Genomic DNA, 20,677 nt, shown 5'->3' on the forward strand with positions numbered 1-20,677 from the left:
CTCAGAGACAGGAGATGAGTCAGTGCCTTTGTTCTGTTTTGACTCTATGAACTACTTTTGTTTTATTATCTCTTGTGCGAGGAAGGAAGAGAACTTTCCTGTAGTGAATAAGTTAGGCAAAGATTGCTATTGCATGAGCTGCTGAAACTTTTCTGGCTTTTATTTGCGAAGAATAAAAACTTAGAGTCCTTTTCCAGGATTTTTGGGGACTCAAAATGCTTTAACTGGATAAATACCATGCTATTTTTGATGTTGTATCACCTCTTCCTGTTTCTTGCCTTTGCAGCTTGTTTTACACTTGTGACTATGGTCAACCTTGTAGTATCAGACTTGCCATAGCGAAGGTGTTCCTAATAATTCTCATGGGTCTGATGCTCATTTCTCTTCTCTTACCTTAAATGCTCAGTCAGCTCCTCTGCCTGCCCCTGAGTTTGTGTAAAAACAGCTACACTGATTATGGCATAGGTGTGCTCAACTCCATAGTGTCCATTAAGTAGCAACAGCCAAAAGAAGGCATCTTGGCAAAAGAGTAAGGACTGAGAAAAACACAAAGGTGAAGAGGCTTAGCTGCCAGGTGTTTGCAGCTCAGCATATTTCCTGAACCAGATGTGGTCTCTGTTAAGGAATTTGGTTCATCTTTTTTGAGTTTGTCCAGTTTTCATCTGAACTTAAGCATCCTCAAAATTCTGTGGTAAGGAAGGCTGCTTCTCTGTGATTCTGGGAGATCTGCCACTGATCAGCTTTGCTCTTGATAAACCAGAATAGGTTTCTCTAAAGAGGATGTTAAAATTGTTCCTTATACACCCTGCAACCTGTTCTGCCTGATACAAAGGCAGTTGTGTATTTAAACACCCTGACTGGATTATCTGTGGATCACTTTTCTTTTTCTCTGCCTGAAAAGCAACTTTCTGCCCTTTTCTTCTGCTACCCCTTCTAAGAGATTTGGTATAGAATAGTAGAGAAACTGTTGCAACTGTCTCGTTTATTGCAAATTTTTCTAGTCATAAGATACTGAAACATGGTATGATTCCTTGATGCTTCCAGGTGTCTTTAGATTTTAAATGTAGAGGCTTTTTATTACTACTTTCTTCAGAAGACTATAGGAACTGCAGTCCATTCTTAAGGTGTTTGTGTCCTGTTTCATTTGGTCATTCTGTCTTACTCCTGCAGATCCCTGGCCAGGTTTACATCTCGTGCTTTGAGGTGTTTTTTTCTTTGAAGCCAGGAGGAGAGAAATATGAAAAGATTGATGTTTGAAATACTCACCCAGCCCAGAATTCCTGTTACCAGGTGCTTTTTAGGTTCTAGAAGTTGACTGTAGAGACTGCACATGTATGTAGGCAAGGCATTATCCTGACAACTAGCTGATAAAGGTTCCACTTGTTCATCTTCTTCCCATGAGATCTTGAAATGGTAAATTAGCTGATTAGAAACCTGCCATTTCTTCTGCTAGAGCACTGTGTGAAGCAGTGTTTATCTTTTGTAGATCTGGAAACTTCACCCCAGCCATTAATCTAACCAGTGCTGGAAGTTGTTTTGAAGGGCTGGGGATATATGTGGGTGTTGGTTTTTTGTTCTGTGGGGCTTGTTGTCTTTTACCCGAACCACCCTCTGCCTTCTCAAGCCCTGAAGATGTGCTTTGCCATGATTTGCTTGAGGATATGTCTGCAACTTTTTGGCTTGAAGCTTGGTACTTCATAGTACCAAGCTTCTCTTCTATAGAGAATCATTTACTGAAAAGGTCAGTAGGATCATTTTTAATCTAGAGCTAATGTTCTTCGTTCTGACCTGCCTAATAGCCATTCTGTGATCCTTCTTTCTTCCCACTGATTCTGGGGGAGATTTTTGCTGGCAGTCACTAGAGCTTAATAGTGGTGATGCTTCCTTCTCCTATATGACCTTTGACAGCAATAATTAGGAGTACATCCACAGTGCAGTGCCATTATACTGGAGTTTGCTGTTAAAAGTAATCTGACTTTTGTGTGTGAAGCACACGTGTAATGTGGATGTTGTGTGAACAATGCATACTTTACTTGGTAATTTCTCTTGGGTAAGTATCTGTGTTTTTCTGCATCATATTTATTTCAGAATTGTTTGCTTGTTCTGTCTGGTCTTGCATTTCTTGATAAGAATTTTTGCATAAGACTCTTTCTTCAGTCGTTCCTTTTTCCTTTTGTCCCAGATAATTTTGCTGGGGCTTAGGACTGCAAGATTAGTTCTCAGTGACACCAGGAAAGGGAAACCTACCTGATTCTTTCAACTTCTATTATTATTTATACAAACACTTGTGTTTTTTGTCTTTTCAGGCAGAGGCCGAGGAGAAAGCGGTTTCTACCAAAGAAGTTTTGATGAAGTGGAGGGTGGATTTGGGCGAGGAGGGGGCAGGGAAATGCACAGATCACAGAGTTGGGAGGAAAGGTAACAGAACTCTAGCCCTTAAAGTTTTTTATACACATCTGTTCAGCTTCCATTTGTTCCTTTTGACTTCATAAAAACACTTTAGGAAAGGTAATTAGTTAATCTGTGAGTAAAGTGTCTGAATTTCTAAGATGGAATCTATCACAGTAATGTTTCTTGAGGCTCTGGAGAAAGTAAAAGAACATTTCTTGTAAAGAATTTTTCTGCCGAGCTCCTGGGAGGAAGGAGCTAAGTACTTTAAGAGAACATAAATTACAGCAGTTGCAGTGGAAGTGCTGGTGCTAAGGATTTCCTTCAGTTTTAGTCTTGACATTGCTCAGTACTTAGGGGCACATTTGAAAACATACCCAGTTCCCAAGGGCCGTGTGTGTATTGATGCTCCAGAAAATTTCAGTTGTCACTTGGACCTCTAAAGGTACTGTCCATCAAGCTCCAATTTAAAAAAAGTTCCCACCAAGTAAAGAAAACCTGCAAAACCTATACCTAAAATGAGTTTTTGGAGTAGTTCCAAACCCTTATTTGAAACTTCTATTCTGCCTTTCTAGGGGAGACAGACGCTTTGAAAAACCAGGGCGAAAAGATCCAGGTATGGTTTTGTTACTGTGTGGGCAGAAAATGGGAGGGAGGAGCAGGGTGTGTTTGGGGGAAGGGACCTGTACATATATCAACCTTTCTTATTGCTCCAGGTATATTGTTGATACAAGATTCATGTGCCAGGTTGCTAAGTGTGTTCTCAAAGTGCTGTTTCTCCTCCTTTGTGTTGTTCTTAGTATTAAATGTAGTAGATAAGAAACACGTGGAGTAAGAAGGTTCTGCTTATTTAATTAAGTTGTGATGTCTACAACTGGAACTAAGTTCCTGTACCTCTGTGAAAGAAGCCTTTGCTGATGAACAGGCGTGCTGTGGTAATACGCCTTTAATCAGTGCAGCTTTAAACATTCCTGGTGTGGGCTGTTTTGGTACTCAGGACTTCTTGACCATTTGAACTTTTTTTTTGAACGCTTACTAGTGTGAGGGAGATCCCAGCAGTGTCCTGAGGTTCCCATGCTGATGGGATTTACTGTTGATCAAATTAGTTAAGTCATCATCTGAAACTCCTGTTCAGTCTGGTTATCTGCTCTTCTGTCTCTTGTTCCTCCACTATTCTGGTTCTGAAATGCTTCACACTAGCTAGATGTTCTTTAATTGTGGCCCAGTACATCTGAACATCCAACCAAAATTGAGTTGGAATGGGTTTGTCATCTTGGAGATGAAACAGACATTCTAAGGGTGGTGAGAACATCAGGGCAGCTCTGGCTATCTGGGAGCTTCAGTGACTTTTGCTGTGTGGGCTCATCTGTTGCTCATCTCTGGTACGCCCATTCTCTTTCTCCATGGCATGTTTCCATGTGCATGGAGCACATCTGTGCCTGCTGAGAGGTTTTCTACTAGTAAGAGCTTACTGACAATGTGTCTTCTCTATTTAGGACCCAAGGAATCTTTGGCTTTGCTAAAGGAGTTTTGGCTTCATATCTTCCTTGGTAATATGCTGAGAAAGCATAGATTAGAAGAGATAATTGCAGGTTGAATTTAAAGACAAACTCAAAGAGATCTAATTGCAATTAGAAGTTGACAGGAATGTATTTTAATCCCTGTGTAGCTGTTAGTATTGCAGTAAGAGTAGCATAAATTGCCATATTTATAATATTATGTGTTATCATGCTGACACATGCCATAGGAGTTTGCTTTCAAAGGCCTTCTAGTCTTCTCTCTATATAGGAATTGATATTCACAGCTTCTAAAGAGTGCTATTTTTTTTCCACTTGTTAAGTTGAATGTCGACACAAAATTTACATGCGTATGTTTTCTGCATTGTTCACATTCCGCACAAATTATCAAAATAATTTGATACTGGTCAGAGATTGAGCAGTTTTAAATGTCACTAGTGAAGCTTCGAACTTTCCGTGTATCTTTATATTTAGAAATTTTTAAAGAAAAAATGAAAATAGGATAAAGTAACTACTACTGAGATTTCAAGACTGCATTTTTTACAAAAGAAAAATGGATGTAGAGGTAGTATCTACTACAGTTGATTTATTTATTTAGCTCCTTGATGTTGTGATTAGAAATACAGCTATTCCAGTTTCAGGCTATAGAATACACCACATTTCTGATAAAGATGGAAAAAAATATTACATATTGGTATAGGATCAGATGTATTTCTCAGCTGAAATTGAGGACAATTTACAGTGTGCAAAATGTCCTTACAGAAGTTGACTTCTGCCAGAGGATAATCTGCAGCTAGTGTAGAGCATTTTGTGTTTATAGCAACTGCTAGTGATCAGGGCTATTGAATGCATCTTCTTCCAAGAACTGTTCCCTAGGGAAGATGGTGTCCTTGATGCAATTTGTTGGAAGCTCATTGTGAGAGATGAAGTGCTTATTCTCAAATTATGAAGCTTTTTGAGTACCTAATTGCTCTTCTTTAGTCTCTTGTATTTCTCTGCTAGTCAGTATGAGGCAAAAGACCTTCAATCTTTCTGAAATTTCGTTATAAAAACATTGTTTTAACTATAGCATTAGAGGTTAATGTTGCAGTAGGTGGGAAGACCATTTCTCTCCCCTTTACGTCCAAAGACAGATAAGGTGGAGAGCACAGAAATATTGATAGAAAGTGTTTGTCTATTCTGTCTCAAGCCTTGGTTAATTACAAGTAGTTATTGTTATGTAATGGCTTCCCAATGACAAAATATCTTGAGTGTGAGAGACGGATACAGATGTGCCAAAAGTCGTCCCAGGTTAATAGCAGGCACTAGTATCCACACAGAGCTAAGGAAGCAGAAAGGAAAGGAATTGACATACAGATGATAATTCAGGATCACATGCTTTACCAGATGCCTGTACTGGTTTCTGTTGCCTTGGTTAAACTCCTTAGTTTAGGATTTTATTCTGCAATTTTACCATGCTTCAGTTTTTCCTTGCTGTTTCATAGGGCCTTAGATTCAGATTACATAATTTACTGAGTTGCCAACTGTTTCATGTTCTTTGTTGTGGATGATCCCATTAGAGAATTATTAAGAGATCAAATATTTTAAACATTTCTGGATATTTGTAATGGAGAACACTGCAAGAACCCTCAATTAAAAATCAAGAGATTAAAAAAGTAATAGAAATTTAACAACTTCTTCTCAAATATGATCGGTATGCTCTTTTTAAAAATTAATGATTGCTTTTTCAGTGGTCACAACAGTTTGTAAGGTCACATTTGACTGATTCTCAGCATAAGCAGTGTCTGTTCCTGGTTTCAGCATGCAGATTGAAGATGCATAAAGTATTTGCAAGTTTCTTTTGCAGATTGTCACAGTTTTACAGACTTCACTTAGAACCCAGATTGTTTCTGGAAGGCTGAGGCCATTAGCAAAGAAAATGAGCAAGTTGCTTTCTTGAACATGTCTGTCTCTTCACAAAAGCTGCTTAATTTTCTGTGCATCCTCCTTACTAATACCAGCTTAGTAGATGAAGGGATTTGATTAGTTACCAGCAGTTAGAAACTGAAGTGAATAATTGTTATGTAGTTGAAACAAACCTCTTAGTAAGTCAGTTGTAGAACCTGGTTGAGTTCCGTTTAATGTGTGGGTTTTGGTTAGGTTCAGAAGACCTGACTATAAAAGGTGTGTTCAAGTTGATATAAAAATTATGTTGAATTTCTCTGAATTGTACTTTCCCTCACTCTGCTTGTCTTGTTCTCCTGCCATGCCTTGCTGGCAGGAGGTGCATTCACAGAAGGTTCATCACCAGTTCGCTCTTACTGTGTTAAAGCATGGAGTTGGTGCATCAGAATCCATCAGCAATTTTCCTAGGCTTCTACTCCAATTTGGACCATAGCATATTTCCAGTACCTTCAGACATCCGTGATTCACCACTTCTCTGGAACTGTAAAAGCAACTTTAATGTATTTTCTGGCCTTGTGAAGTAACTGCACAGTTCTTTGTCTGATCTGCTTCTGCAGTATCATTCTGCTTTGCATTCCAAAATCTAATATTTGAAGATTGCATTTAGCGTATACTAACAACACATTTTTTCTTTATACTTGCTGTTGTACTCCCTTTTAAACCAAATCTATAAAGATAATTATTTTAAAACCAGGACAACTATAAAGTATCAAGTCATGTAGAAATCAAACAAAACAGCTCACCTTTTATTAGATGAGAATTGAAATTAGAAATAGCTTTGTATAACTTTGGCTCTAAATCATGAGATTATAGTCCCATATGATATATGGGAAAAACAATGCCTCACCCAGAATACTGTCAAACAGAATACTCAGTACCTCACACAGAATGCTGCCCTATTTCAGCATTGATATGGGAGCCTGTTCTCCTGGTCTTGCAATAGTTTTTAATTTGTAGGACTCTTATCAATGTCTTACATTGACAGAGAATGTGGAAAAAATGCAAGAAATAATTAAAAATTATTTGTGTTGACACATGGGTGGAAAAGGGCTCTTTAAACTGTGTATGAATAAACAGCTAAACAAACTGTAATGAAAAGGGATGAAGGCAGTATAACTTGATAGTGCTGCTCTCCAAGCTCCACCATAGTCATGAATGCTTGTCCATAGAATTCAGTTCAAAAAAGATTTTCTGAATGTCTGTGATAAATTAAATCTGAAGTCTGCAATGGGGAAGGCAGCACTTGAACTATTTTGGAATGAGAGCTCAGTTGGAGCAAAAATGTGGCCCTTCTGCCTCATTCCCCAACTGTGGAATGCTTCTGTGGGGTGGCTCTCCATTTTCCCAAACCCTAAACCAAAGTAGCTTTTTTGTCTACCCTGTTTGGGTTATGAACACACTTCAGTGAACAGTTTTGTGACTTGAGAATTCGGTTTAAGCTACCTCATCAGATTGAGACCATTTCTCCTGCTGCTGACCGCTGGGGTGAAGTTAAGAGGAAGTGTATTTGCTAGTGTCTTATGATGTTGTCAATAAAAGTTGCTATTTATGCCATCTGGGTTTCTGGGAAAAGTATTTTACTTTTGAAAGGTAACTTTAATTTTATTTGGGTGTTCAGGTATGAACACCTAATAGGCAATGCTTTTGTTAAGAGCTTGGAAATAGTTATCCATCATTGTGTTTTTCCTTTAGCATCTTAAATTATTTAGGAGCTATAGAATGGCATCTTAGTTGCAGTAGGTTTATGAGGCACTTAAATACAGAAGTCTCATGTATAGTTTGTTTTGATTTTTTATTTCAAAATTGATTCAAGGGTCTCTAAATATTTTTTGTACGGTGTGTACAGGCAAAGATTGATGTTAGAAAGCATAAAATATCAATGGATGCAGTTCTACTTCTCATATATGTAGTGCATCCTTCTGAGTCAGATATACTTGAGACAAGCAACACAAAGGTGAAAACATGTGGAATGTATGGGGCTTTAAAAAAACCCTCCACATTAATTCATTAAAAGCGGTCTTTTTTTTTTTTTTTCCACTGCTAAATTTATTCAGTGTTTTCAAATCAGAAAAAATTTCTATTGCAGTATTTGTCATATACAACCAGATTTTTGGATAGTGTCTTCATAGACCTGTCTGGGAGTGAGATGTTCTCTTATTTAGCAGAATGAGGAACTGCACTTAGTATTTACAATTTTGCTTAATAAGCACACCTGGAGTGCTGTTCACTGTCATGAGAGATTGGCAGGATTATCAGCCATCTGAAAAATGATGGAAGTGTGTATTCCCAAAGAGGTAAGAGAATAGAAAAGCTAGGCTCTTGGATGAGTAGAGATACTTATACCAGAATTCATGTGTTTACTGAATGACCCCATATTGTTTTCTCCATTTGTTTTGTTGTCCATTTTGTCACAGGCTGGTTAATTATGACTTTGGTCAGCTTTGGGAATTTTGAAGATCTCTCCTTTCAGGGTCAATGTGGCTTTAATCATAGTCTGGTGAATTCAGCAGATAGCTCTTTTAATTTCCCAAGAATTAGTACTGTGAGTGATGCACTTGACTTCATCCTGGATGGTTAATGCAGCCTCTCCTCAGTGGGCACACAAGTTCTTTTCACTTTGTATCTCACGTTGTAATGAAAAGGATGGGACTGCAAGAGAGATCACTAGAAGATGGCAGGGCAGGCAAGGAAGTAAGTTTTTAAATGGAACCCGCAAGTTTAATGTAATAATAATTAAAAAAGCACAGAGTTCAAGGTCTGTTTACTCTGTGAGGCCAGTCTCAGAGAGCTGGAAGCTGTCGGTATGCTGTCCATTGATGCGGATCTCCTTGTCAGTCCTTTTTGGACTCTTTGAGTCAGCTGCAGCTGGAAGCTCAGGAATAGTCTTGTCAAAATTCTCCATCTTGATCTGGTATTCACCTTTGGCATTGCGGGCTAGCAGGGAGGCAAAGCGGTGGTACACCAGGATCTCTGATGAGAGGTAGGATGTTCTCCTCTGACACATTTCTCCTGTGCCTTCCTGCACAGCTGACAGGAAGACGACCAGCTCAAAATGGTGAGGAGCTTCTCTTTGAAGGAGGGCAGCCAGTGGGCTGGATGCAGTGATGGAGTGGTAGTAGGTCAGTGGGAAAATGAAAAAAGGACACTCATCTGCAGTGATGCTGTCCAGGTGGAAGTCAATGCTAGTTTGGTGCAGCTGCCCATTCTCTTGTTCTTGGTAAAGTATAGCAGAGATCTGGATGCTGGTCAGGGGGCTGGAGCGAGTGTTGGCCACCTGGAACATGAGGTGTGGCTTCCCCTCGAGGTGCGTGACCACGGCGAAGCGTGAGAAGCGGATGGAGAGGGCCCGGTTCTTTGGGCGCGCAATCTTGGCCACAAAAGCACCTGGAGCAGAAGAAAGAGCAAACTCAGCGTGAGCACAGGACCTGGCCTGGTTCCCTGCGGGCTCCAAGGGAGCAAAAGCAGGCTGAGGCTGGAAAGACCGTATTTGAAAACTGTTAGGTTGACACTGTACTAACCTGCTTTTTTTCAAAAAGGTGTAGCTTTCCTGAAATGCTTATTTTTCTAAATTGTGTTCACTTATTAATATTTGGAAGTTAACTGTAGTTGCAAGGAGGCTGTTAGCTTGCCCCATGTACTGTAATTGGTAATTTGAATGTATTTTAGTATGTTATATTGTCAAAGCTCTTTCTAATATACAGTAAACTAACCTGTGTATTTTCAAATTATTTTGAATTACTTTAAACATTAATATTTTAAATAACTTAAATTACCTCAGAATAGCTGTGACATTGTAAAAATTTTGATTACAATGGCTACTGAGGAATACATAAACACTGAGTTAAAGATCAATGAAGATAGCTCATACAAAAGTATACCTTAAAAGTAAAAAAAAAAAAAAAATTGACTTTAAACACTGCAATTGTATGGTAATAGCTGAGAGAGAGAATGGTATAAGAAATAAATGATTGAAAGTAATATGCAGTAATCTGCCACAAGTATTTTCTAATGAATGGTGAAATTATTAAATCCAGATATTGATAACATCTAATTTGTCTTTTGTTGATTAGAGGTGTTTAAATTTTAGTACTACATAGCTGAAATCTTGTCATCCTTGTAGTAGCTAATTGTTCTTTCATGTATCAGAATGAACAGTATATATTTCTAACTCTGTTCTTAAAACCAGTTGTTACACCTGCTGTGTGTAAAGATGCAGTAGGAAGGATTACCTGTGAGGAAGGCTTCTAGCATGAGCCCTAGGACCATCTGGATTGCCAGCAGTGCAATAGCACTGGGACAATCCCCACTTGGGAACATGGTGCCATAGCCAATTGTGAGTTGTGTCTCCAGGGAGAAGGAGAAGGCAGCTGTAAAACTGGTGATGTACTTCACACATATAGTGTGGTTGTCAGGTGGAGCATCGTGGTCCAGCTCCAGGTCCCCATTCATCTCAGCCAGCAGATACCAGAGCACTGCAAAGATCAGCCAGTGAATGACAAAGGAAGCTGAGAAGACGAGCATCATCCACCTCCAGCGCATGTCCATGAGTATCCCCCACACGTCTCGGAGGTATGCCACACCTCTGCCTTGGGCACCAGCCATTTGGAATGTGCTGTGCCCATCCTTGGTCACCAGCCTCAGGTATCTCTGAGTCAAGAGAGGAGCACTGGATTTGGTGTTATTGCTCTCTATTGTATCTGTTGTCATCTTCTAGAAAGGAGAAGAAAGGAAAAAAAGTGATACAGTGCCACATATTTGTATTTTGCCTAATGTTCACAGCTTCTGACACATCAGCAGGGGTAGAAATACTGCAGCCAACAAAGGAGGGCTTATACATTGCAATCCAGAGAAGATTAAGTCAGGTGCCTGGAGAGGAATTTACCACTGTTTGTGGTAATACTTTGCTAAAAAAGATTAGGTCTAAAAATCTGACTACTACTCAAATTCTCCCTGCTTAGTTGTTTAAATATAAATTTCATACCTTCCTTAATTTACATTGGAGTCACATGCTTTAATTCTCTATGGGTGAGTGGGATGGGATTAGGCATATTGTGTGTGAAAAGAAACTGAATTTTGCTGATTATATCAGATATTGTAACTTCTTTTGAGCGGAGTATAATAATTTGCCAATACTATTATGAATACTATTAACAGTAGTGTTATACTAAAGAAAGGCTGTTTATTATATTATTTCTGTAACATATTTATGCATTTTAGGGGAATGCTGTACTTCAGCTACTAGCCATTTCTGACTCTCTTAGCTCAAGAATTGTCTGCTGTCTGCACCCACCATGTCCAGTTAAACAGAATTAGAGTATTCTGGGCAAAGCTGCTTCTGGAAGTCTGAAGCTGTTTATGTAAGGATCAGGTAAAAAGAGGGCAGGAGATCAATACAGAAAATACACTCTGACATTATTTCCAGTCTAGTCTGCCTGAGCAGTGCAATTTTTATTAGTGACCAAATAAAATAGGACAGCGAGCATATGGGAATTAAGGTGGAATTGCAGATAGGGGAAGCAGATGGATACCTGTAGGTATTGGATATATTAGGCTCCTTCGTTTGCTTTTTAAACCTCAAAGCTTATGGAATTTGCCAGAGCTCATGAATGTCTTTTGACAAGACAGTGGTCACTCAAATCCATGCATTTTATAAATTCTGGATGCCTAAAGTTGACCTGGGACAGATTAAAATTAAGTACAGGTTTGTGTAAAATAGAGACTTCATGATGTGTACAACCTGTTTAAGGAAGGTTGTGATGAAGCTTGTTTGTAGAGCAACACAGGATTAAAAAATATCTGTGAATTCTGCAAATGATAATTATACATGGTGTGTTTAGTTTTGATTTCCTATCAATTTTGACTTTCCTTTGAGTGATGGCTGTTTCAGTCTATTATATTTTTTTGTAGAGGAATTGGATTTTTCCCTTCCAACAGTGCCATCTTAGCTTTCTCTTGAAATGCATTAGAAGTAAGGATCCTGAAATTCAGAATGAATTTATGGTAGGTGAAAATTTGTCTTGTGATCTTTGATCCCATAAACCAGCAGTTTGCATGACTGTTTGTTTAATCTTCAACCAAATTTTAGTAACTACAGAACACTCTTTTGCTTTTACTTGTGTTTAATGCCTACTGAGATAATGAAGATTGACATCACTGTGACCATTTAGTTAAGGTTTTGTTTTTCTACTGTAGCTTCTCAAAACCATCCAGCTCTTACTTCTATCCATGCCATAGTCAGGGAGAGATTAGAGTAGATGATGGCCTGAGTAGAATTTGGTGGTTTTTCCCTTAGTTTTAATTTCCCAGTTCACATCTCTCAAGAGGAATATTTTGAAACCATTCATCATGTCAGAGACTAGAGTGCACTTAGCGAAGTTCTCCTGGCATATGATACTAGGCTACTTGTCTTGGAGGATTTTGGTTGTAGTCCATCCAGTTTATAGCATGACCCCCCACCTTCAGTGAGTTGGTTCTTCAGTCTGCTGCATAGCTCCCTGAATGGCAGTTCTCACTCTTGCTGTACTGTAACCTGAACGCAATGATATGTGCTTCAGTAATCCAATCATTGGGGACTTGTCTGTGGAGCACAGTGCTTGTGTTAAGATTAAGATGAGCCTTTCTGGAGGCCTTGAAGGAGCTGGAAAATGGGCATCTCTGAATGGGAAGGATGATGGGGACCATGCTGAAAATGAGTTCTGAACAGTGCCTTGGTTTTTTCATCTTAGAGTAAGCAGTACCCACAAGAAACACTCCCTTGTTTGAGCAGAGAACACTTACTGAACAAAATGCTTCTGAGTGCATCATGCATTCAAAATTAACCAGCAAACCAACAAAACACCCAAAACAATGAAACATAACCAAAAGCTTGTGTTTTTCTGTAAATTCTTGTGGTACTTTGAGGGCAGGATCTACTTTGTAGGCTCTAAGTAATTTGGGTTTACAAAACAAATACATGTTGTGAAAATGATTCTGATGCTGACTGGTGACAGAAGCTTTTCCTGTGGTGTTATGTGCATTAAGAAAAAAGGGAAAACATTCTTAAGATTGTACATTTTTTTTGGCTGTGCTTCAGATCTTCACATGGGTGCTAAAGCCGTGTGTTTGAACACTACAGACTTAGAGCAAATGCTATCAGCATTGTAGGATGTCAGATTTGTTGATTAAGGAGCTTCTTACAGTAGTGATTAATCACTTAATGTTGTCTTAAACTCTGAAAAAAATCAGTCAGGTTCTTTGGGATTTTTTCAATGGGGCAGGATTGATACCTGACAGATTTTGAAGGCACTTGAGAAAGACAGCCTACGTTAGTCCACAGCCACACATTTCAGAGCAGTCTTGTGTCTCTGCTCCTTGAGACTCACAAGCAGGTGAATTTGCCTTCTGAGGTTAACCATGTTATGCACTGGTACAGTGCTCTGATTTTTCTAGTCTAGGACTGTTGAAAATGTTAGTTTTCTAGTTCAGTGGCAGGGAGAGCATTAGAAATGTGTAAGCTTAAGTTCCAAAAACCCTTTTTTCATAAGCACTTTTTTCAAGTGCTATGATGGATTAAGAGTCCCAAGTTTTAGCATCTTGGACTGAGAAAATCAGATAAGAAACTGCAATAAACTCTGAGAGTGGTACAGTTGGGTGAGAGTAAGAGGCAAAAGAGCAACCAGGAAATACTTACCCAGACTGGAGGATCAGTCCTCTGTATTCTCAAAGGCAGAGGCATCTTAAGAGCGGATATGACTTAAAGTTTAAAAAGTGTTAACGTCTTCTGTCTACTCCTTTCTTTGCCCATAGTAAAAAAAATATGAATACCTTCTTTTCTTGTTAGTGATAAATTAATGAAGTTGTAGAGTACAATTTGAACCATCTAGATTGAATCCCCTGCCTGGCATGATCCTTCATGACACCACATTAATCTCAGTAATCAGTGTATGTTTTAGGAAATGCATTTCAACTTCAACTAGAAAAATTCTGTGTTTGTTGGAGAATGCTTGTCTCCACTATAACATACACGCACTGTTTCTTATCCAGTTTGTCCAGTGTTCTCTCTCAACAACCTTTATTTTATGTTATTTGCTTGGTTTTGCTTTTCCTGGTTCCTGACTTACACAGCTGTTGAAACTTTGGGGCGTTTCTTGTCCCTCTATCTCTTAGCTGAAAGCCCTTGACTAGAAAGACAGGAACTGTCAGAAATCCCTTTCCTAAACCTCTTCTGGCATGCTGACCAGTCCCTTATCACACATTTGCTGTGTCTAATCCTTCTTCTTTACCTTCTCTTGAAAGCTAAATTGTCACTAACACCAGTGTGTCTATCAGTTCTTAGTGGTTTTTTTTTTGGTTTTCAGTCTTTTTATCACTTTGTCCCTCATCCTGGCTTCTTTCTTTTGTACACTTCTCTAAGACAAATCAAGGTAGGCTGAGTACTAATTTTTAAAACAATCACAGATTCCTTCTTTAGCAGTGGGACACACTCTAAACTGACCTGGCTGGCTAATGATTTGTGTGATAAAACCTTGCATTACAGGTTTAGGATGTTGCTTGCATTTCTGAAATTCATGATATCCAGCACGTGGATCTCCCATGCTTTGCTTTTTGATTGAGGTTCCTTCCTTGTGTCATAACAGCCTTTATTGTGTTCCTATTTCATGTCACCGTGTTAATTTCCTCTCCTTTCCTCTTGCTTAGTTTTTTCTTAGGACTCTGATAGGGAGAGTCCTCTCTGTCTTTCCTCTGAGGGAAAGACACTGGCAGCACTGTCTTCATTTTTGTTTGCTTTCTCAGTTGAAGGCATTCAAAGTGACACTTCCCGCCTGTTCTCAGCTCGATATGCAAATGCATCTGCAACCTTTTGAGGAGCCCGAGTGAGGAGTTGTGTTCAGGGCAGACTTCTGCAGTGTTGCGCTACTTGCCCAGGTTCTAGTCTTAACAAAGTCTATTCTAATTGACCTTGGAAGGGATTTGAAACAGTTTATGCTGTGCTGCTTCATTCTGACAGGAAAGTAGTCTTGAGTACCTGCTGTTTTCTGGGAGTGACTGCAAAAACTGCTTATAATTGCAGCATCATTTGAAGATTTACTTCTGCCACCCAGGTGGTGGCATGCCCTTCTGGGGATGTGTAGGTTCCCTCTTTACTTGGCCTGGGTTTGCATGATCGTGTACAAGCTTCAGATTTAAAGCTTGTCTGCTCTGAGCTGAGATCGTGCAGGTCTGTTGCTGCCTCTGCGCTTTGCAGCAAGAACAAAGTAAGATTATAATTTTTAAAGGCATTTTTCATGCTGCTGAAATGGCTTTTATGTATGTTCTTATTTTTAGATTATTGTGTATTGTTATTTTAGACTGATTGGCCACCCTTGGAGATGCTCTGGCATTATTATTAGGAAATGAAGGTCTTTTCGGTATGGATGACATGACTGGATCATTTAACTTACATTAGGGGACAGTCAGAAATGTAGGAAGTAATTCAGCTTGAGAAGATGCATTGGTTGAAAGCTTATGCTCCTGTTGTTAGTAGAACAGTTAACATTTCAAACATACATGTCCTTTTGATTTTGTAGCTAATGCCTTATTGAGATGAATGGAAATATTTTGTGACAAAACTGTTACTTCTGAGCAGTGTACAGAATTAAGATAAGTTTTCAGGACTTCTTACATTTATAAGTAGGTCTTTTTAAAATGGAAACTTGAATTTGTTGACCCTAAGTTACATTTTTCAAAGCAAGTGTTATAAAGGATAGGATGTGAGAGCTTGTACTGTTGAGTTTGTGGCAGTTTATTACAGAATGCACTTTAAAGAAAAGAGGTAATAAAATAGAGTATGTCTCCTTTTATAGTACAGAAAACAAGGCTGCTTATATACTTGATTTTTGGGACACTAAATAGTGCTCCATTTTATATATAATGTATTTTCACATAAGTACTCTGAGGGTCCATATGAACACTAATTCTTGATTTTGAAGTAGCACCTGAGTGGACCAACTAGTTTAGCCACTTTTAGAGAAGCAGAAAAGCAACATTTAAGCAAAGTCTTGGTAAAGACTTTAAAATATTCTAGTATATATTAAATCCTTATAAAGAAACTTAAATGCAGAATTAAATATTAATAACAGAGGTGTAATTTGACAGTTACAAGGGAGGATTTTATTTGATGTAAAGCTGCAGTAATGGAAGTGTGCTGCCAGCCTTTTTTTGTGGAACTTGCTGTTTTTGAAGAGCAGTCCTGCCCTGTGTGATGCAGACTTTCCCATGGCTTGCCTAGAAAGGCTAGGATTTGCAGGGTGGTGGTGTTCACTCCATGTCCGTATGTGGTGTCCTGGGCAGCAATGCTGGCTCGCTGTGTGTGTCCATAAGCACAGGGAGATGAATGAAAACTGTTGAAGTCTGAGATATAGTTGAAGATGGTAAAAGCAAGTTTGAAGATGTGAAGCTTGTTTTTTTTAATTTGTGATGGAACTGAATGCTGAGTACAGCAAGGTGAAGATGACCTTTTCATAATTCTTGGCCAATTTCATGACACCAGCTGCTGTGGAGCTTGCAAATGCTCCCTGTCTGCACAGCCTTGCCAGCAATTATCTCAAAAACTTCCTGAAAAAATACTGCATATAAAGACTGTGGTTTTGCTCTGTGTGCTCTTAGGACTGACTTGAGAGAGCATTTTTTTCCTTTTGAGGAGGAAAAATCAGCAACTATTTTGTTTAAGGTGATACCTAGTTTAGCAAGCTTTAGAAATAAAACCTTCTGCCCTGAAAAGAATTTTGATTTCTTTGATTAGAGTGACAGAACCATTAAAATTGTACAATAAGAAAAAAAGAAGGAAAAAAATGATGGTTTTCTGTACTTACCAGTCCTCAGAGGGTCTTTGTGCAGGAGGAGGGAATAATCTGGGCTCCAGGAGAGGGACTGCTCTGGTCTGGTGTACTGGTCCCAGCACTAGCAAGAAACTTCCCACAAGTGGTTAGTAGAGATTTAAAAAAAAAAAACAACAAACCCCAAAACCTTTAAAAATGGGTTTGTATGTCTCATTCCTGTGTTTATATGCTGGGGGGATTGGTTTCCATCTGAAGCTGATTTGATTGGTCATTTTGCCTGCAGGGGGGCTGGTTGGCTCTGATCATGTGGAAAAGAATGCTGGTTTGTTAGGAGCATTTCTTTACCCAACACAAACCCTTAGCAGCCAAGGAGAAATCCTCAAACACTTAGTTGGAGAAGGGGTGCCTTCCCCCTCAGCTCCTTAATCAAGATAATTTTTTTGGTTTGTATAACCTAAAGCTTTATGTGAAAGTTGAAAAGGCCAAAATTCCCTTGGAAAAGCTGAGTGGAAAAGTTCCCATATTGCTGCTGAAAACCTACACTGTTCACTGATACCTTTTCTCTAACCAGTGTCAACTACTGTTTGAGTGAAGAGACACACACTCTTGTGTCTTACTGCTGCTCCCCTTCTTCCTTTCTTGTTAGGTCCCAAGCTCTGGAACATTGATAGAAAGGTGGGTGCAGCTCATGGTGCAGCCTGTGGTCACAGGACGGTGTTGTTGAATTGCAGCCTAATGCTGCTCAGAAGATGTAGACCTGGCCATTTTCATCTCCACATTGCTCCTTTGTGAAAACATGGAATTAATCACAGGATTTTGCTAAAGCCTAGGAATGAAACAAGGCAGATTAGGTGGCTTGCTGATTCCATGCAGCAGATGAAACCACTTTTGCTTAAGCTGTTTGCTCTTTCACTCATGAAATTAGAGGAGCTGTTGAGGGTATGTCTGAGTGAGCAGCTGTGCAGAGTGGTCAGTGTGTGCTTCCTTGCTGGACCAGCTCTGAGGACAGCTCTGGAACACAGTACTGGTTCCCTTTTTTTATTTTTTTTTTTATCCCTTGGTGAGCTGCTGATGTGAGGGCTTTGACCGAACGTCAGATGTAAGAGGATCTGAGAAACAAAGACTGTGGTTGTTTGCAGTAAAACTACTGAAGGCCTGCTGGGAAAATCATTAATGTAGACTTTCCTGCTTAGGAAACAAAATCCTCCCTATTTTTTCTTCTTTAACCTTCCCCCAACCCTGAATTGCAAAACATTAATTTTTTGCTTCATTAGTATGGAACGTTTTAATACATGTTCAGGCACAGCACTGAAAATTGATAGGCATATTGTGACTTTGAGAACCAGGGCAAATAATGCAGTGCCAGGGGACTCCTACCAGTGTGACAAGGCTGTAGGACAGTGTGACTCGCCCTTCACCCTTCCCTCCACTGCACACAGCCTCACTTAAACCAAAATCCTACTTGTGACACAAACAGTATTTCTTAGAAACCATCTTTTGAACTGTAGCAATCACATGCTGTGTGTTCACTGGTGTTCTAACCTAATTCAGCTGAATGAATTGGAAATTTTATACAGTCGTAAGCAGGTGAAATAAAGTACAGTGTGTGTTTTTCAGGTGTGTTATGGAATTGAACTCTTGAAAATTCCTTTGAATCTATTGGCTCACACTGGTGACAGTAGATAATGGTCAATTTAGTAAAAAAATACGGAGTTATATTTGGTATGTTTTTGAGACCTGCTGTTGAGATTGATATCTTATGCAGAGAGATTAAAAATTTGAAGCTAGAAATGGGATTCAGAACTTCTGATCTGTCACTGGGAGTCACTTCATGGTATTTGTATTCCTTTGGTGGTCCTGGCATGTCCAATACTGTTCTAATGAGAAGGTAGTCCTTCTCTAGAAGCATCATCTTAAGGGCATTTATTTTATTCTTCTGTGAAATAAACTAAAAAATTACACATTTAAGTGAAGTTAATTCAGATCCTTTAAAAACACTGCCTGCAAAGGTTTTTATCTTCCTCTTGAGGAATTGTAAAGGAGGTGGCAGAGAGAAGAGAACAAGTTAAAGTACTTAATAGCCTCTCCTGGTTCTTGCCCCTCTGCAGAGTAAACAGCAGTGCTGTCAGTCATCGCTTTCCTGTTTATTCTCTGCAGAGAGTGAGCATGGCATAGGAAACGTGGGCTGACAGCCTGGAGAACAGAAGTTATTTGCCATTCTGTTAGTAAGTCCTCTTCATAAATGTGTTGCCATGGGGCCACATCCTCAAATCCAGTCTTGTTCTCCACAGTCAGTATCCCTTCAAATCGGTGTTGCACAGCTGTAGGCTTTTCTGGCTGGATACCACTCAACTCTGTCTGAAGTTTTCTGTAAACACCATTGCTGGCTTTGTGACAGGCCTGAACAGAGGTGCCCTTTTACTGCTCCTTCTCTTCAGGAAGTCCAGTCAATTAGTCCAAGGCAAAACCATAGATTGCATTTTAGTTTCTTTCATCCTTAAAACACTGCCAAGTCCTGACTCTGTGATCTAAGCTGAAACGATTGTTCTCAAATCTAGAAACAGTTTGCAAAGAATATGCTGGGACTTTGGAATTTTCACGTAATCTGTATGGATATTCCTGTATTAATTTTGTTATAGTCTTTCTGTCACTTGGGTAGCTTGATTTTTCTGGTCCTTTACCTGTGACTGGTTTGTGTTTGTAAAGAACTAGTTTCTTGGCTGGTCTGTCTAATCTTCAGGATCATCTAATGCCAGACCTGTTTGGACACATAACTTGTTCTTTGAGTGATGCTTGCTATGATGTCCTAGTACCACAGAAATCTGAAATATGTCATGAGACACTGCATTTTTTTTTCTCTTAATTCCACTGAATGCAGCATCAGAACAGTCTCTGGTGTGACACACTGGAGTGCTGCTGTGTTTTGGAACCACAGGTGATCTCATTCTCACATGAATATAATACTGACTCCTTATATTTGATTTTTTTTTCATTTCTATATTTCTAATGCCATAGAATTTAAAATCAAAAGATGGGCAGGATCCCACCTGAATCTAATCTTGGCAAACAGTTTTTAATGTTTTATAATCTCTATAGAGAAATGTTTCAAGCCCCATTTTCTGCAAGTTCAGCATACAAAACCTGACGTTGATAGTTCAGTTCTTGGGAACAAAGTCTGCTGTCCTAAGGAATAACAGAACCTGAGTTGCCTTGGTTTGCCTATAACATGAGTAGATGTGTACTGGGGCTAAAACCTGGATATACAGTGGCAAAGCAGACTTCACAGTATTCTTTAACTGACCTTTTTTCCTAAATGTTTTTGGAAGAGTGGAACAGAATTTGTGAGCTGAGAGCTTGTCTGTGTTAAAGAGCAGTCTCCAGAATCAACTGAACCTACAGTAGACAGGAAGAACATCCCTTCTTTTTTTTCATTAATTGGTAGAGTCTAAAATCTCTCACATTAATGTTACTGAGTAAGTGTCAAGTAACAGCTGTGAGTTTTTATTAAAACAATAGATAAATCTTTAAAAATGTTACTTCCCATGTCTCAAAATAATGATTTGAATAACTTCTTTTGGTAACTGTTTTAGTAAGAGAAAATTTAATGTCTTGTGCTGCAAAATGAAAAAAATTATATCTCTCTTCCTCTGTGTAGCATTTTAAAAATAAATTCATTAAGAATAAGGCATTTGCCTTGTCTGGGAATCAGGCTCCCCTCTGCTCTCTCTTGTGCACCTCTCTCTGTGTTTTACTTCCAGCTGACTCAGCTCTGTAGTTTGCTTTCTGCTTTTCTACTATGGGAAGCCCATCCAAGAAGCAATGGTGAGAGGCTTCCCTGGACTTTTTTTAGCATAGTCTGCATTATATTTTTTAGATACCTAAAATTTTAAAATAAAATAAAAAAAAAATCCCAGACTTAGATTTTTGTCTGGCTTGTTATTTTCCTGTCTTTTCCATGAAGTGTGGGAAAACAGAATGTCTTGACCTTCATCTGCAGAGATTTATCCCCTCCAGATAAAAGAAGTTGCCAGC

The 20,677-nt window shown here is 39.1% G+C and overlaps 2 protein-coding genes across 21 annotated transcripts in view; one reads left to right on the forward strand and one right to left on the reverse strand.

Moving 5' to 3' along the window:
• Window positions 1-20,677, forward strand: part of GIGYF2 (GRB10 interacting GYF protein 2) — a 75,390-nt gene that overhangs the window by 26,373 nt on the left and 28,340 nt on the right. For 18 of the 20 annotated variants that reach the window (XM_015637169.3, XM_015637156.3, XM_015637161.3 and 15 more), the window contains 2 exons: window positions 2,307-2,418; window positions 2,964-3,004. The exons of the other annotated variants lie outside the window; for them this stretch is intronic. In XM_015637169.3, coding sequence (XP_015492655.1) covers window positions 2,307-2,418; window positions 2,964-3,004 — 153 coding nt within the window. The remainder of the gene's footprint in view (window positions 1-2,306; window positions 2,419-2,963; window positions 3,005-20,677) is intronic. 20 annotated transcript variants of the gene reach the window in all.
• KCNJ13 (potassium inwardly rectifying channel subfamily J member 13) lies at window positions 8,611-19,391 on the reverse strand. The gene is given in 4 exon segments (XM_015637198.2): window positions 8,611-9,233; window positions 10,079-10,559; window positions 16,679-16,832; window positions 19,327-19,391. Coding segments are annotated over 4 exon segments (1,323 nt in total).

This window comes from Parus major, chromosome 9, assembly GCF_001522545.3.
Source record: "Parus major isolate Abel chromosome 9, Parus_major1.1, whole genome shotgun sequence".
NCBI classification, from domain to species: domain Eukaryota; kingdom Metazoa; phylum Chordata; class Aves; order Passeriformes; family Paridae; genus Parus; species Parus major.